The following is a 19,233-nucleotide window of genomic DNA, read 5'->3' as shown; positions in this document are numbered from 1 at the left end:
GATAAAGATGGTATCCAAAAATTCTCAAAACAGACTTAGTTTTAATGGACACATATTCATACACACACACTCTTGTTTCTGTGATAGTTTACATGGGCATATAGTACATACACATCTGTATATTTCAAATATTAGACATATTTTATAGATGTATATATAAATGAATACAGATATATATATACATAGAGCAGCATTTTCGAGTACCTATCAGAAGTAAAGGCAATATACCTTATAGAGAGAAAAAACATTATAAGAACAGTTAGTAATTTCTAGGAGAGAAAAGAATAATATACAACTTTAATTTTTGTATGTGTATATGTATATGCATGTATATATATAATTATATACACATGAAAATATGTTAATACATGCAAGTAGATATTATAGAGCTATTTAAATATGTACCTCTATATTAATATAGAGATATTTAAATATAGAGATATATTTAAATATCTCTATATTAATAGATATTTAAATATATATATATGCACACGTGTATATACAGACACATTAAAAATTATTCAACATAATATATTTGAAAGGGCACAGGAGTGGAATGAAGAGAGATTGATCAATCTAGTATAGCACAATTTTAGGACTAAGATGGTAAAAGGGTGGAAGAGTCAGTTGATAGAAGAGTGTCACAACACTGAAGATCCTAAAAGATATGGTATTGGTTCTCCATTATTTGGGGAGTAACTGTTCTTAGCAAGTAATAAAGTACATGTGAATAAGAGAGAAAAATGTAGAGAAATGTGTATACAAAAGAATAATGGGAGATGGTGGCTGCCTCATTTTATTGCCTTCTCATATGTCACTGGATCTTTAATTATCAGTGCAGAGTCTATTTCAATCTTTAAAGCATTAAATGGCTATAAATTTAAGCAAGTAGGAGGCTGACTTTGTTAAAAACCAAGGAAGGGAAAAGTTTCCCTTGGTTGATGAAAAATGTACCAAGATTTTTTGAGCATAATTATTATAATATAGTATTAGAGATTTTGGTTTGAGCAATGATGAAAAGTTTATTCCATCTTAGATAAAAAGAATTGTAAAAATAAAGCATGTTTGCATATTCTACTCTGTGCAAAATCCATAAGCTAGATGTGTTTGCCTTCTCTTACTATGTAAGCCTTGAGAATTTAACACAATCAATAAAGAGATATAGGCTAAAGACATTTAAACACATGTGTTTGTTAAAGAATAGGGACTTCATAATCGTTGACTGTTTATTCAGTTTGGAATCCATGTTAACTTTAAAAAATAACTGAGTTTCCAAACAACAGTCTCCATTTCAAGGTGAACTAGTTTAATTCTAAAATGACAATATACTCTTGACTTAAGTCAAGATGCTGAAATGCATGATATTAATGCATCAAAAGCCATATATAAGGCTATGTATATGTAGCATTAAGATCTAGTGATATATACTTACAAGTACTTTAAAAAAACTAATATTAAAATTGGAATGTTCTCTACACCTCTCAGATCACAACATTTTACTCATGATCAATACCCACTTCTTAATTATACTAAAATCATATTAAAATCAAGAGAGGATTTTTTTCTGCAAACACAGATTTTTCTCTTTTCAGTGAATTTTTATGAACAGAGTTCTATATTTATGACAATGATAACAGGTGCCTTTTATTTATATTTTATAGCATTTACAGGAAGTTGTTTTCCCTCTTCTGGATGGAGACAGGAAAAAATGAGCCAATTTCGTTTCTTGTACAATGCTAGTAGTTTGGGGCAAGAATAAGCTAGGAATCAAATTAAGGAACTCTGCACATCTGCTTCAGAAATATGTTACAGGGGAATACGAGTTATACTTTTTAATATAAATAACTTTATTGCTTCTATGAATAAATGAAATGTTTCATTATTTTATTCTGAGTGTAACTGTCCTCTAGCTTGCTTCCAATTGTATTCCTTTTGTTTATAAAATGAATTATTTAGTACAAACACATTTTCTTCTCCATCACTGAAAAGGTATACAGCATTATAAGAGTAAAATTAGAATAGGATACTTTAAATCGCTGCTTTCCATAGCTGAAGAAATGAATTTTTTTTTATCTTTAAAGAGATGGAAAGTATCTGATTAAAGTTCATTTTCTCTTTCTTTCTTAAAAACAAGACAAAACCCTAGGCTAGGCAGAATAGAAAAAGTTAACAATGCTTAGAAGTAATAGTGCTGCTAAAGTCTATGATGCAGAATAGTAAAATCATCTGAGGACTAGAGAAGTTGAATTTGGGGAAAAGTCACTGAAAGAAACTGAGCACAGCATCCCTTGACTTTCACAGGCCACACAGAGGTGTGAGCCCACAAACACCTGTGAAAATTACAGGATTTCATGGCCTACCATTTACCAAACAGGCGTACCCAGTCAGCAAGGAGCACTCAGCAAAGTTTCCAAACCGTGCTAGCCTTCCCCAGCGTGCTCTCAGTTTCTTCCAGTACTCACGGGAAAGTCACAAGGAAAAGGCTCACCTGTGCTGGGCTGAACCAGCCATGTGGGCAGGCACAATGCTCCCCACAAGTCCCTTTGCCCTTGGTGCTCGTCTTGTGGGAGCTTTTCCGCACACTGTCCCACAAAGTGACCAGCTTGGTCCTGTTGGAAGCTGGGCCCCCAGGTCCCGAGGAGGGCATAGTCTGAGAACTGTACCCGAGCCCCTGAGGACTCCTCTGCCAGCCACAAGCGCAGTGGGCATCCCTGATCTGTGTGGGTGCGCTCCTGCCGGCATCCATGCCATCGGACCCCCGGCTGCAGCTGTGTTGCTTGGTGAGGTATGCATTCATACTGCACTGATGCCTACTTTCGCCTTTGGTCAGCTCTGCACAGGAATGTCTCCTCCCTCACACCCCTTTCTTCCAGGCAGTTGTAAGAGTCTTTTTTTTTTTTTTTTTTTTTCTCCCGTGGTTCCCTCAGTATCTTTGACAGCTGCTATAGCAGCGCATCGTGGGAGCAGCTCCGCACAGCATTATCTGCGGGCTGGTAGCTCTTTGTCAATAGATGACTCAACTCACAGAGCAACTTGACAGTATCCCTGCTCTAGGCAGAAGCAATCAATGCTCCACACAGCTGGGCTACAGGACTGTACACTGTTACAAACCCTTTCTGGATGGAGCCCCACAGTAAAGCATACTCTTCGCAATTTGGCATTCTGGATTTTCCCTCTCTAGCTGATCCCCACGCAAAATACAGACCTCAGGAAAGAGAGCTTCTTATCAGATCAGCAGGACCCTTCTTTCCAGAAAGAATATATCTAGGCTGAAACAATATAGCGTAAGCAATGTAAAATGATGGGGAGGTTAACCTGTGAAACAATTTCCAACATTTACAGGAATCACTTATTTAGAGAGAGGTTTGCCAAGACACAGACCAAATCATGAGGTAACTAAATAAGAGCATCAGTATTAACTCTAAAGAACATTGATTCATTCAGAAAAATCACTTAGATCACAGCATTATACCAGAGTGCTTTCAAATTTGGAAGTTTGGTTTAGAACATGATTATATATTATAGTCCAAACGTATATTATTTATGCTATGAACAATTATTAATTCTTTCTGATTCAAAAGTAAAGCAATTTCCAAAGTTCCAAACTGATGGGTTGACTTATTTTGACACAGTGTTTTTCCTTACCCCAAATTATTCTGAGGATTTCCTTTCAAATACTTTACCACAACAAATACATTCACCACAGAGAGAGTCTGCATTTTAAAGTGAAAGACATCTAATTCTGCCATCCAGTATTTTGGTTTCCAAAGACAGAATTTTCAAATTCTTTCACTAAAAAATGAGTGAAATCTATCCAATTTAAAGCAATTGCCTTCCAAAGAGGACATGATTGTTTTAAATTTTAAATTTTAGTATGTTTGCAGAAGCCATGCATAGTATTTTCAGGAAAGGGAAAGGCTAATTACTACAGCACTTAGAATTTTTATTCTGTTTGAAACTTTCCATATCTATTGCCAAAATGCCTATCCCTATCACATATCCCTAAGGAAATAATTTTGGTTTGATTGGGAAGCAAACTGCCATCTATGCAGCACCAAACAAGTGTGATATAATCCCATGATATAGTTATTCTATTTATAGACCATCAGGTGCCATCAGACCCACTTTCACAGCGGACTAACCAGGTGCTGGGGCAGTGTAGACCTCATTTCTATCTGAGTCGATAAGGTTCTTGTTTCAAAAGCCGTGATTACAACATATTCTACATTTCAACACTAGGACTCCCTGGATAAATCATTGTTATATATAAAAGTCCTGAAAGGAAGGAGCAGGAATTTCTCTTTTCGTGTATCTTCATGAAAGAGACCTTTCCCAAATTCTGTGCAAGGGGTTGGTATAAGTACCTTGCCTGGCACAGTAAGCATTCAAAACACCTTTGCTAAATAATAATGACCCATATGTGTCAGTTCAAAGGGCAGGCCTGGATCTTTTCCAAGCTCCTAGCCCACTGCCTGCTCAGCACATCATAGCAGGCTTATGATAAATACATTTTTGGATGGATGAATAGATGCTTGGGTGGATGTCTAATAGAAGGAAAGAGTAGAAGAATGACGGAGTTGACTAACATTTTTTGAAAATAATATTTGATTCAGCAGTGCTCCAGAAACAAACTATTTTTTAAGGTTGGCTTTAGTGCTGATTTTGAGATATTAAGGAAATTTGCCACAAAAACTTGAAGACTTGAACTGTTGGGTAGGTGTAACAATGGCATTAATGGTATTTCTTTCTGAAAGAGGAACAAGGAATCACTATCAATACTTACAAACATAAAATTGAGGCAAATAGATCATCATGTGATATGCAGTGAGCAGAAAATTATCTCCCTTTCTTTTTCTCTTCTTCCTCTTCCTTCCTCCCTCCCTCGCCCCTCCGCATTATTTTATGCTGAATCAAGGGATAATGGCTGAATGACCTTCTGGGTCAAATAAAGCCCTAGAGAACTTCATATTTATCTGGTGTCACCATGATGCATGGATGTACAGTAGCACTTGATGTGAGATGGCAATCCACCACCCTCCACATGAGAATGTAAGGAAGTGATAAGTTTGGCTCTCTCCAATCTTATCTAACCATAGATGCTTCTCCAGTTTTTCAGGCAGATTTCATTGCTCAGAGGCCCATTGAATCTTCAGGGAATACATGCCCTGTTCTCATCCATGTGCCTCTCAAGTATAAGAATCAATCTGTGCAGGAGTCAATGTGAATTTGTTATAATTTTGTAATGACATGTGAAGCTTGCAGCGAGACAGAAAATTTCCTGGCTGGGCACTACTCAAAGATATTATAAATCTTCATAGGGACCTAAATCTGTTATGAATGAGTTCTTTGGAATCAGCTATTTCTTCCCATCACAAAGACAAGAGAATTGCTGTTTTAATAACCTTTGCATGTCATTTCTATATAGAAAAATAAATATTACATATTGCCTAACTAATGTGACTTTCCTCCAAAGATCTTAAAGACCACAGCAAACTTTCCTTAAACGTACTTCAAAACTATTGAAATTGTACTTTCCCTTTAACACGTATAAAATAATTCTAGCCTCCTCTCTCCCCCTCCCCCCCAGTTATTTTTTTCTTTTCAAAAATGACGTTTGGCTTTCCAAGTCTGTGGACAGACCACTTAAAACAGATAAATATGTCCAGCTAGCCCACTGTATTATGAAACAGACCTACTAATTAAAGATAATTCAATTCGATCAACTGTAATTGGTCAACTGTAATGACCATAGGATGACATGAAAGTCTGGCAAAACAAGAATTAGTGGTGCACAAGTCCATATCTTACTTATCATTGTGAGTTAACATGGGCATATGGCGCACAGAGCAATGCCTAGATGAGATACATCTTATTGACCTCTCTTTGACCTGGTAGTGCCTCCATAGAACAACCACTAGAAGGCTTTTGTTTATTTTATTTAAAATTTGTTTTTATTGAATGAAAGATTCTTTAAATTCTATAGTGCTTTATCATTTTCAAAAGTTTCACACACATGATTTCATATAATCCCATTTTAAAGCAAGGGCTTAAAACTAAAATCCTGGCTTGATTTGTTTAATAAAAAATAAATACCAAAGATGAATTTCTAAATAAATTGTACTGCACTAAAACACTATGCAGATTCTTTTCCAGATAAAATTTCCTTCAGGCACTCTATGCATATGAGAAATGAAAATATTAATTATGAAAGAAGAGCTAAGTGCTTGCTAAAGGATGGCTGGGTAGCAGAAAAGCCCTTTAGCAGCCACAAGTAATGTGTTAAATAATCATAAAATGGTATAAAGTATTAGACACAATTTCTCTTGATTTGAAAAGTATGTACAGTGAATTCCTGTGACCGCAAAGACCAGAGATGTTACAAATGCTAACAAATTAATATTCTTCTACATCTAAAACCTTCAGCCCAGGCAATCTCCAGAACTAAGCACAATTACCTTCTAAAGTAAGAGAGAACCCAGAATAGTTAAGGTAATTTAGGTTCTAAAATTATTTCCAAAATACTAATACCAGTTTAATCATAAATCTTATGAGGCAAAAGTAAGCATGAATTAACAGTGTGCAAGGACACATCCCTATTGCTATAGAGATTTAACTTGGACAGAGGATTCAATAGGGAGTAGAAAAAAAAATTTAAAGGTCCAAAATTCTCACTAATATACTTGGATTTGGGTGGTTGCTGGTGGGGAGGGGATTAATCTGAATTGAAAAGGCCAAATTGTCAAATGGTTTTCAGGAAATGCATATTTATTCTATTCTAACCAACTTTGTAACACTATTAGAGAAATAAGAACACAGGTTATATGACGTTTCTTACAGAATCTGAAAGGAATATTGCTAAAAAGTAATAATCATTTATAATTTACATATTTTAACAATTTAACCTAAATGATGAACCACAGTATTACAAGAAAGTTGTTCTCAGCCTTCCAGATTAAAGTAATGTCACGTCTCCTGTGACTCTTTCCAGATCCACCTGGAATATTCAGTTATACTCTACAGTATTTGTCTAAGTATCTTCTACTTTTGTCTATTCCTCTCAATCACCATGATGACCATCCTAGTCTAAGCTACCATTCACTTCTCTGTAAAACTTGTGAAACAGCTTCATAACTGGCCTCTGGCACCACCTTTACTCCAATTCATGCTCATGTAGGGGCCAGAGTGACTTCTAAAGTGAGACTGATTAGGTTCTACCCTGCTTGATAACTGTCAATAAAGTCTCATTTTCTGGGAATCTTTATCCCCACAGAGAATACAATCTTTAAAGTGGCTTGCATGGTCCTTAATCCTGCCCTGTGCGACCCAGCCTCTACTGCTTTCCCCAGTCTCACCCATCCCTCACTCCCTTGTTTAACCCTCCAACTATCGTGTTCTCTTTCCCTCTTCACACCTCCACATAATTCATTCCTACTCACACTTCTGTAGGGTGCATCAAGATACAACCTCCCAAAAGCCATCGCAAGGAAACACAGAATACAATCTAAAAAGAGTGGGCTCATTATGAAACACAGCTCCAAAACAAGTCTACCAGAGCTGACTTCCTACCAGATTGCCATCCCAAAGCCTCTTCCATTCAGAAATTCTGGAGTCCTCCCTGCGTTCCAGATCTCTACTCAAATGTCACCTTTTAAGAGAGCATTCCCTGGACACTGTCCCACCCCCTTCCAGAACAGATTAAGTCATCCTCCCATTAAACACTCATTTAGCACCTGTACTCCTCTATTATAATACTTATGACAACTGCAATTAGAGCAAGAATTGCACTATTACTTGTTTTGTGCCATTCTCCTCAAACAGAATGTAAGTAACAGCCATTAGGGAAGGGAGATGGCTCTTTTTCTGCATTTGCATCCTCTGAACCAAGCACAAAAGGCATTTAGTGTTTATTAAAATAAATTAAGCAAGAAAGAAGATAAAAGTGTTCTTCAGTGGTTATTCCAACATAGGTATCTGGGTCTATGTTCTACATCTTATTGTAAAATGAACAAATAAGCATTTTGAATTTAAACACAAAATAGCAATGTGTTCTTAAGGTCATTATGTAAAACATTTCAGTGGCTGAGTGGTGTAAGTGTATGAATTTATCTTTTTGAAGAAATTTGCTAGTGGTCTTATAATACTAAAACATAGGAATGGCTTCTGTTTATTTTAGCCAGATCTTCATTCATAAAAGCTGCCTTCCTGACAGCTGTGTTTTTCTCTCAAGTGTTTTCAGACTGTTCTCCCTTTATAGCTAGATGGTACAAAATGGGGAGTGGTTCCCCAAGTCAGAAGCCAGTCAGTGGTAAAGCAGGGAGAGAATCCCAAACTTCAGCCACCAAAGTCACGTTCCTCTTAAAATGATATAGTCCAAAAGGTGTACTGATTTCACAGTATATTACAAGTATGTATTAGGGAGCAGAAAGGCACGGTGACATCTCGTCTCCCTCTCCACCAAGTTAGAAAGTTAAAATATTAAACAGCATAGTTATCCATAATAGTCATCCCCTTTAGTTCCTTTTTAAAAATTGTGGTTAAAAAATACATAATGTTAGATCTACCCTCTAAATGAAGGTTTGAGTGTACAGTACAATATTGTTAACTATAAAGCACAATGTTGCATAGCAGATCTCTAGAACTGTTCCATCTTGCATGACTAAAATTCTATTCCCATTGCACGGTGACTCTTTATTTCCCTCCTCCCAGCCCCTGCTAACCACCACTCTACTTCCTGCTTTTATGAATTTCACTACTTTTGCATACCTCATATAGTATAAATGGAATCATGAAGTATTTGTCTTTCTGTGACTGGCTTATTTCATTTCATATAATGTCCTCAAGGTTCATCCATATTATAGCACATGACTGGATTTCTTCTTTCTATGGCTGAATAATATTCCACTGTATGTATATACCACATTTTCTTTATCTATTAATCTGTCAGTGGAGAATTAGGCTGCTTCCACCTCTTGGCTAATGTGAATAATGCCTCAGTGAACACAGGAGTGCAAATATCTCTTTAAGAACCCAATTTCAATTCATCTGGATAAATACCCAGAAGCAGGGTTGCTGGATCATATGGTACTTTCATTTTTAATTTTTTGAGGAACCTCCATACTGTTTTCCTCAGCAGCTGAGCCATTTTACATTCCCACTTACCACCAACAGTGCACATGGTTCCAATTTTCTCCATATTCTCACTAATACATTTTCTAGGTTTTGTTGTTGTTGTTGTCATTGTTTTTGATATTGGTCATACTAACAGATGTGAGCTTCGTCTTCCCTTCTCAAAATTGTTTTATCTATCCAGAGTGTTTTGTGTTTCCATAAGAATTTTAGGATTTTTTTTTTTCTATTTCTGTAAAGAATGCCATTGGGACATTTGCAGGGATCGCACTGAATCTGTAGATCACTTTGAGTCGTATATTTTAAAATGCTGTCTTCCAATCTTTGAACATTTGTGTCTTTTTTTTCATGTCTTTCATCAATGTTTTGTAGTTTACAGTGTACAGGTCTTTCACTCCCTTGGTTAAGTTTATTCCTATTTTATTATTTTTGTTGTTATTGTAAATGAGTTTGTTTTCTCAATTTTCTATTGAAATTGTTCATTGTTAGTATGTAGAAAGACAACTAATTTTTGTATATTGATTTTGCATACTGCAACTTTGCTGAATTCATTTATTAGTTCTAACAGTATTTTTGTGTGTGTGTGTGTGCATGTATGTGTGGAATATTTAGGGCTTTTTAAACATGAAATAATGTTTTCTGTGAACAGAGATCATTTTACTTCTCCCTTTCTGATTTGTAAGATGTTTATTTGTTTTCCTTGACTAATTGCTCTGGTTAGAACTTGCAATACAACATTGAATAGAAATGGTGACAGTGGGCATCTTTATCTTGTTCCTGATCCTATAAAAAAGCTTTCAGTTTTTCACCATTGAGTATGATGTTAGCTATAGGCCTTTCATCGCTGACCTTTATTAGGTTAAAGTCATTTCCCTCTACTCCTAGTTTGTTGAGTATTTTTATCATGAAAGAATGTTGAGATCTGTCAGTGTGTCTCTGCATCTGTTGAGATGATCACTGATGTTTATCCTTTGTTCTGCTAATGTGATCACATTGGTTGTTTTTCATATGTTGAACCATCTTTGCATCGCAAGGATAAATCACACTTGGTCATGGTGTGTGATCTTTTTAATGTGTTGTTGAATTCAGTTTGCTATTTTGTGAAGGATTTTGCATTCATTCATTAGGAATATTGGCCTGAAGTTTTTTTGTTGTGTCTTTTCCTGGCTTTGGCATCATATTAATGTGGGCTTATGAGAAGTATTTCTGAATTTTCAATTTTTTGGAAGAGTTTGAGAAGGATTGGCATTTTTTCCTGTTAAATGTTTGGTAGATTTCACCAGTGAAGCCATCTGGTCCTGAGTTTTTTCATTTTGGAAGGTTTTTGATTATTGATTTAATCTCCTTACTATTTATAGGTCCGTTCAGATTTTTTATTTCTTCATGATTCAGTCTTTTTAGGTTGTAGGTCTTTGTAGGTAAATTCTAAGAATTTACCCATTTCTTCTAAGTTATCCAACTTGTTGGTATATAATTGTACATAGTAGTCCCAATCCTTTTAATTTCTGTGGCATCAAATGTAACTCTCCTCTTTCATTCTTTATTTTATTCATTTGAGTCTTTTCTTTTTTCCTTAGTTAATGTAGCTAAAGGTTTGTCAATTTTGTTTATCTTTTTAAAAATAGCTCTTAATTTTGTTGGTTTTTTCTATTGTTTCTCTATTCTCTACTTCATTTACTTCTGTCCTAATCTTAACTATTTTCTTCCTTCTGCTAACTTTGGATTTAGTTTGTTCTTCTTTTTCTAGTTCCTTGAGGTGTAAAGTTAGTTTGTTTATTTCAGACCTTTTCTCTTATTTAAATATAGTCATTTACCACTATAAACTACCCTCTTAGTACTGCATTTGCCTCATTCCACAAGTTTTGGTATGTTGTGTTTTGTTTTTGTTTCTCAAGATATTTTTAAATTTCTCATTTGCTTTGTTTTTTGACCCACTGATTGTTCAAGAATGTGTTGTTTAATTTCCAAATATTTGTGAATTTTCTAGTTTTCCTTCTGCCACTGATTTTTAGTTTCATTCCATGTGTTTGGAAATATACTTGGTATGATTTCCATCTTCTTAAAACTGCTAAGCCTTATTTTGTAAACTAACATGATCTATCCTGTAGAATGTTCCTTGAACACTTGAGAAGAATGTGTATCCTGCTGCTATCGGGTGGAATGCTCTGTATATGTTTGTTAGGTTCTTTTGAACTGTAGTATTGTTTGACTCCTCTGTTTCCTTATTGATCTTCCGTCTGGGTGTTCTATCTGTTGTTGAAAGTGGGGTGTTGAAATCCTCTAGTACTGTGTTGCTGTTCATTTCTCCCTTCAGTTCTGTCAATGTTTGCTTCATATACAGACTATCTCTGACTTGCAATGGTTCAATTTATAATTTTTCTACTTTACTATGATGTAAAAGTGATACACATTAGTAGGAACTGTACTTCAAATTTTGATTTTTGATCTTTCACAGGCTAGTGATATGCAGTATGATACTTGGCCATAGGAGCAATCCACAGCTCCCAGTCAGTCGTGTGATCACAAGGGTAAATAACTAATACACTTACAAACATTCTGTACCCATCAACCATTCTGTTTTTCACGTTCAGTACAGTATTCGATAAATCACATGAGATATTCAACACTTTGTTATAAAATAGGCTTTGTGTTAGATGATTTTGTCCAACTGTAGGCTAATGTAAATGTTTTCAGCATGTTTAAGGTAGGCTAGGCTAAGCCATGATGTTTGGTAGGTCAAGTATATTAAATGCATTTTTGGCTGATGACATTTTCAACATATTTTAATTCCACTGTAAGTCAAGGAAGATTTGTATTAGGATGCTCTGATGTTGCATATATATTTATAATTATTATATCTTCTTGGTGAATTGACCCTTTTATGAATATATAATGTCTCTCTTGACAGTTTCTGACTTAGTCTATTTTGTCTGACATAAGTATGGTTACCCCTGCTTGCTTTTGGTTACCATTTGCCTGGAATATCTTTTTCCATCCTTTTACTTTCAGCCCATATGTGTCCTTAAGTCTAAAGTGACTCTCTTATAGACAGTGCATAGTTTAATCTTTTTTTTTTCAGCCACTCTATGTCTTTGGACTGTGAAGTTTAACCCATTTACATTTAAAGTAATTATTGATAGGGAAGGACTAACTATTGTCATTTTGTTAATTGTTTTCTGTCTGTCTTGTAGCTTTCCTGTACCTCTTTTCTACTCTTGCTATCTTCCTTTGTGTTTCATTGACTTTTTTTTTCTTTTTGTAGTGACATGATTTGATTCCTTTTTCATTTTCTTTTGTGTATCTTCTATAGGTATTTTCCCTGTGGTTACCATGTGGCTTACATAAAATATCTTACAGTTATAACAATCTATTTTAACCTGATAAGCTGATAACAATTTAACTTCAAGTGTATATAAATATTCTACATTTTTACTTCTCTCCCACACTTTGTCATCGATGTCACAAATTACATCTTTTTGTAGTGTGTATCCATTAACATATTTTTGTACTCATAGTTATTTTTTATACTCTTGTCTTTACCTTCTTTAGTTCTTAATACAGTAACTACAGCACTTTTCACTGAGCTTATTGCATATAAGACAACAATGTGCTCTTGTCCAAGCCTTAATAAACTTGAAAGTCAATTTAAATAAAGTATATTGATTTAAATGGGTGGGGGGAAATCTTGGCTTTTGATCAGACTCTTGGGAGTCTAACATGTGTAACATTCTGAGTGTGTTATTTCCAAGTGCTGGTCTCATTCTTCCAATGCTAGATGCTCTACTGACTCTTTCCTGGTTTCTAGGATCAGGCAAAGTAGTGTAGGAGAGTGTGGAGTTCCTAGGCAGGGCATAGGCATGTGCCATCCCCTGTGCTGAGTTTCATGAGAGAGGAAATGTATGAAAAATAAAATGTGCAAAACTAATATTATGGTATTGACTCATGACTGAAAAAGAGAGAGAGAGAGGAAGGGGAGGAAGAAGGAAGGGAGGAAGGAAGTGAGGAAGAAAGGAAGAGAGGAAGGAAGGGAGGAAGGAAAGAAGGGAGGAAGGGAGGGCAAAAAGAAGAAAGCAAAGGAGGGAGGAAGCAGTCACAAACTGAGGAAATAAATCTCAGAAAAGGTAAAACACAAGAGTCAGGTGGAATGATGCTATGCACAGAACCAAACTGGAACAAATATAAAATGGACCTTCCTCTGACTGTAAGACAGTGTGACACATAGCACTGAGATCCTCTTGAAGCAATCTACCTGGATTTTGGGGGCTGTGACACTCAGAATTTGAGAAAGAACGATAAACTGGAATCAGCCTTTCTTTGGTCTAAGTTTTACATGCTCTTATTTTTCTGAAGAATGATTTGTAATAGATATTTTCTAAATTTATCAAAAGGTTAAAAAAAAACTTCTCAGTTAAAAATAAACCAGATTCTGACTTGTCAGAGGTAATTTATCTGTGGATTGGCCTAAAGGCAGAGGTATGGATTAACAGAAATGACAGGCCCTCTTCCAGCTCAATGATCTCCTCTCCTTAGAGACTTGACATTTCAGTAAAGTTTTACCTAATTGGCTTTGCTTTGGCCTGTACATTTCAAATTCACATTTAATTAATCATTCCCTCCTCTGTGATTCTACATTATTTTGCTCTTGTGTCTTTTCACTTTGTTCAATAAATATTTATTGAGTTCCTATGCTGTAGCAGGAAATATGCTAGGGATAAATTAGCAAACTATAGCTAACAATTTAGCAGGGCAGAACTCCTTGAATAAACAAGTGTGCTGAGTGATGAAAGGGAGACATACAGTGACAGCATGTGGGATCTTCCCTGCTATTGAAGTCATTCCATTATGGTGAGTTTTATAATTATATGTGGGCATGTTTGCCTTTGCTACTAGATTATAAGCTTCTCAAGAGCAAGGACCATCTTTTATTTGTAAACTCACACCCTCCTTGTCATTGCCTCACAATATAATTATTATTGTTCAGTAAATATTTGTTGAATTAAACTTGGAAAATATGGGACTTGGGTTTAGGAAATGTGCTCTAGTTCCAGCTCTGCCACTAACTAGCTATCTCATTATGGACAATTTATTGAAACTTGTTAAGTTTTAATGACCCCATTTGTGAAATTAAGGGGGTGGACTAAAGTGTCTATGCATCAATATTTAGTGGTTGCTGAAAGACAAGCAGAGCTGGTGAGTGATGACCTGTCAACAACTCTAGGTTTAATCATAATGCCTCCCAATTGACTATAGAAATACAGATTTAATATATTATTCTTGTAAACATGTAGGTTTATTATTATTTTTAATACATAGCAAGATGATTAAAGGGTATGGCATGGTGAATTTTTTGGCTTATTTTCTCAATTTCACACTCTTTCAATAAGATTTTGCCAAATAGGGAGATGGTATGATATAGTGGCTAGAAGCATGGCCTCTGAAGTCACAGCTGAGCACGTTTTCATTGCTGCATAAATATCTGAAGTCTGCTGGAACTTCCCCCTGATTTTGAACATTTTCTATATTTTTACATAATGTGATAAAGTTTTGTACAACATTTATGTACTTCTTTTCTCTCATTCATAGTAGACAAAGCATGAGTTCTAGAATCAGACTTTTGAGTAAATGTCCCAACTCTGAACATTATTAGCTTAGGACTTGAGCAAGTTACTTAACCTGTGTCCCAGTCTCCTCATCTAAAGAATAAGATTGATAATATCAATAGTTCCTATCTCATAGGATTGATGTGAGAATAAGATGGATTAATTTCTGTAAAGTACTTAGTACAGTGCCTGGCACATAATAATATACAACAAGCTTTATCTATCCTCCTCCTCCTCATCATCATTATCATTGTCCCCCTCCCTACTCCAATTATAATAAGTAGTAGATACTGACATTTAGCCCAGCAGGCCTAAATGAGTACTCACGGTCAGGTGTCAAAGAACTTCACCCCAAAGAAGCTGATCACTCATTTCTGTACACTTGGTGTACACTTGGTGTACACTTGGTGCCAAAGTGCCCACTGTGAGACCTTTTGAGCAAATCTTTATTCTAGATCTCACTCATGAGCCAACAAAGGTAACACGATACGCAAAGTATTTGTGGGTTGGGTTCTGCAGAATTGGTGTTGGGCTTAAGCCACCCCACTTGGAGCCCACGCACCAACACTGAAAATACATGTGGGAGGATTCATCTGGTACAAATTTATTAGCATGCAGTTAACGATAAAATATTTTCTTTTCTGCAGAAAGGTCACTGATTTCATTCTTGGATATGTTCTTTTGGTGTAATTTGTGCAGCAAAGATTGTATATCACTTTCTTTACAATTTCCTAAATAATCATCAATTAACTGATATTTCTCCTTCCCTATTTTTACAATTCCCCATTGAAGACAACGGTATTGCTTGCCCTCCTTTAAGTAGGTAATCTGTCATCTGTCTGGAGGGCAATAGGGAACTTATTGCCTGTATCCAATCTGCTAGGTGGCCTTTTTCAACTAGGCAGGCAGCACATCAGAAAGAGCACCTCATTCCACCTGGACCAAATTACCAGTCAACCTAAGGAGGACCTTAATATGAATGGTCATCTCCTCTCCACTGATATGGTTACTGTGCCATGGTGGGAAGGCCCCCTTTTAGATCCAGAAAGCACAAGACTATTCAGGATAGAAATCAATCTCATTCAAGGTAGAAAAGAAAATGAATTAAAAGCGGTAAAATAAATCGTTCCAGGTTGGAGGATCCAACAGGAAGTCTCGATTATAAAGTTTCAGTGCAGGCTCTTGATGAGACCCAGTAGTATCCATGTGAGTGGCTAAGTAGGGGCTTTGCACACTTGAACATCATTTACACGTGCCATTTGCATCCTTGCCCACTTTTCAGATATCCCCATGACTTTTCCTATCCACTGTCTTTTGGCTATTCACATCAAAGCCCCTGTTTCTTTACAAAGAATTCTACAAGGATAAATGGGAAGGACTGATATTCCTCTGTTGCCTTGGTCCAAGAAAATGTCTTCTGAAAATTGCCCAAAGGGTCTCTGCAAATTAAACTGTGCTGTTAAGCATCTGCATTCCAAATGGTTCCCCAACTAGTGAAAAATGCAACTGCTTTTGCTTTAAATTAGGCTCAGATTAAAATATGTTCTTTTATGATCTAGGGCCGTGTCAACACTTGGGTTGGGTCCATGACTGACTTGGCATTCAGTTGACAGTTTCTTCTTTGTGACATTGCTGATCTTTGCTATATCCTTCCACTGGACCAGAAAGGAGCTGGCCCCTTTTCAAAGGTAATCTAAAGCAATCACTTCTGTTTCCTAGTAACTTTGGCAGTTAATGTGTACAATTCAGTTACAGGAAAGTAAAAGGCTATTTACACTTTTCTCATAAAGCCAAGCTCTTTGAGAATGAAGAAAGCCACATGCGAACAGCATTCACAATAAAATAAATCTGTCTCTAAACAAAAAAGGATGATAGTAACGATACCACTGTTATCTTAACGTTAAAATCCATAATACTTAATTTTACATTTCAATTCTCTGAAAGTCAGTTCTGTGAGCCTTTAGATCTCTAATCCTCATAATAATCACACATACTGGGAATTACCTTAGTCTAAGCATATAAGGTCTTAGACAATTAATTTAAATCTTACAAGTACCTGAGGATATTACTGTCACAAATACAATGACACTTTTAAGAAGAATGGTGGGGTTCAGAGAAGATAAGCTGAGTTGTGTAAGTGAGTGTGAGTATGTTGGGGGTGAGGATGGGGTCCGGGGTGAAGAGGTGATGCCCAGAGGTATCTGCTATCACACTATCACATGGGATACTTCCACATGCCCTGCAGGCTGGCATCTCCCACAATACTGAAATATTTGTTAAACACAGTTTCCCAGAGCAACAGACTCTGGGACCTTCACAAAATCAATATTTAAATTGGAAATTATTCTCAAAATCTCCTTCCTTAAGATAATGTTAATCTTATGTTTCAGTCTCCTGTAATCTCACACAAAGTCAGGATAGAGGAAAGCTTTTGCTGTCGAAATCCTGAAATGCTTGGCTTCTATGTAAACAATGCTCATATTTTTCCACAGATAAACCCTAGTACTTCTGAGGTCTGACCTGCATTAGTGACCATACACATTATAGAAGTCTGAGGGGATGCCTCTGTGCATTCTGCTACTTCTTCCACACAACTTAATTGCTATTCTCACCCACTAGCAGATACAGAGGTGTTAATTTACCAGAGAGAAGGGACACATGACATAGTTTTCTCAGGCTCTGTTCACTTTCAAGCCAACGTTGCCTGTTGACCTTTTCAGTTCTCAAAGGCAGCAAACTATTGACATAGCTGAAACCTATTTGTCCACAAGATTAAAAATCAAATACAGGAAATAATTAGGGATGGAGAATTTTGTTCATTCACTCAATAAATATTAATTGCATGCCTACTATAATCCAACACTGTGCTTGACATTTAGTTTACAGCAGGGGATAAGGTAGATATTGTCCCTGCCCTCGTGTTGATTTCATACTAAGGGGGGAGACCTTGAATAAATAACTAGATACATGATCGTTTAACTACAACTTTGATAATGGTGACAAAGGAGAAGTTCAGAGACTACGAGAATACGCAAGAGAGGCCTTAGGGGCAGCTTTCCTGAGGAAATAACATCTCAACCAAGAAAGCTGGTGTATATGAGAGTAAAATCTGTTCCACTCTTGGTCAGCTTGGCAAATCAAATCAGGATGCATTAAGTTAATTTACAATCTGAAATGAACACAGCTCCACATGAAAAAAAAAATTCATTCCAAAATGCAAATAGCTAAAATTCACAGCCCCCAAAATGTTTCCTTATTACTTAAAACTGATGCTAGCCAGAACCAAGTCATAACCTTATATCTTAAGTAAAGTCCTTTACTACAAAAAAAAAAAAAAAAAGAATAAAGCAAGCAAGAGGGCTTCTTCGCTGGTGGCGCAGTGGTTGAGAGTCCGCCTGCCGATGCAGGGGACACGGGTTCGTGCCCCGGTCTGGGAAGATCCCACATGCCGCAGAGCGGCTGGGCCCGTGAGCCATGGCCGCTGAGCCTGCGCGTCCGGAACCTGTGCTCCGCAACGGGAGAGGCCACAACAGTGAGAGGCTCGCGTACCACAAAAAAAAAAAAAAAAAAAAAAAAAGCAAGCAAGAAAGAGAAGAAAGGAAGGAAGGAGGAAGGAACAGATGAAGAGAGGAAGGGAGGGGAAGGAGGAAGAAAGGAAGGGAGGAAAAGGTGGACAACAATTTTCACATGGGTTCAAAAACAGTACAAAGAAGTTGATACCATTGTTGGCCACTGCATTGGTAGCAACACTGTGGTGCTTGGATAAACTAAAAAAGAACCAAAAAACAAAAAAAGCCAAAAAACGAAGACTTCTCTTATTATGATAATAAGGACGTGCCCAGGTGGGAATTACTGAAATAGCTGCTCAGTAAGAGGGTGGTACTACTGACAGATCTGAGGAAGTCTGGACCAAACATCCAAGCTGAGACACTCCTTTGAGAGCAAAATAGATATGCTGAAAATTTAGGTTTTCCAACCACTTCAAACTCTTTAAACCTGGAGTTTGCATGTCATTTCTAATTCCTTACGTTGCTAATAATGTACCTTTGACTCACAGAATACTTAAAAGCTCCCGGAGGAGAGAAAAATGGGTTTGAATCTCAGCTCCACCATCTGTCAGCTGTGGGACCTCAGACAAGTCACTTAACCTCTCTCTCAGCCTCAGTCCTCTCATCTGTGATATGAGGGTGATGCTTACCTTTTAGGATTGTTGTGAGGATTAAACGAGGTAAAGCTTGTAATGCGCTGAGGGCTCTGACTATCTGATACATTGCAAGAGCTTAAATTTTAGGGTTCTTTGTGGTGATGGTGGTGATGATGATAATGATACAGGTGAGTATGAAGAAGCCCACTGCAATGACAGGGCTCGATTCAGACGTTTAATAACTCTGGGCCCTGGAAAGATTACCAGACTCATTAATATAATTAAAAATAAATTTTAACTCTTTTAATTAGTGTTACTCATATTTATGCTACAATTAAAATAGCTTCTTTCCAGATTTTTCTG

At 36.6% G+C, this 19,233-nt stretch overlaps 1 protein-coding gene across 16 annotated transcripts in view; it reads right to left on the bottom strand.

Annotated features, from left to right (window-relative positions):
- Positions 1-19,233, bottom strand: part of DLG2 (discs large MAGUK scaffold protein 2) — a gene marked incomplete at its 5' end in the record, with an annotated part of 2,112,028 nt that overhangs the window by 818,710 nt on the left and 1,274,085 nt on the right. For 6 of the 16 annotated variants that reach the window (XM_079707352.1, XM_079707363.1, XM_079707368.1 and 3 more), the window contains one exon: positions 2,489-2,797. The exons of the other annotated variants lie outside the window; for them this stretch is intronic. In XM_079707352.1, the coding sequence (XP_079563478.1) occupies positions 2,489-2,797 (309 nt within the window). Of the gene's footprint in view, positions 1-2,488; positions 2,798-19,233 lie in introns of those variants that run through there. 16 annotated transcript variants of the gene reach the window in all.

This window comes from Hyperoodon ampullatus (genome assembly GCF_949752795.1).
Source record: "Hyperoodon ampullatus genome assembly, chromosome: 7".
NCBI lineage: Eukaryota > Metazoa > Chordata > Mammalia > Artiodactyla > Ziphiidae > Hyperoodon > Hyperoodon ampullatus.
Note: the sequence above shows the minus strand (reverse complement) of the source record. Positions and strands in the feature narration are given on the sequence as shown.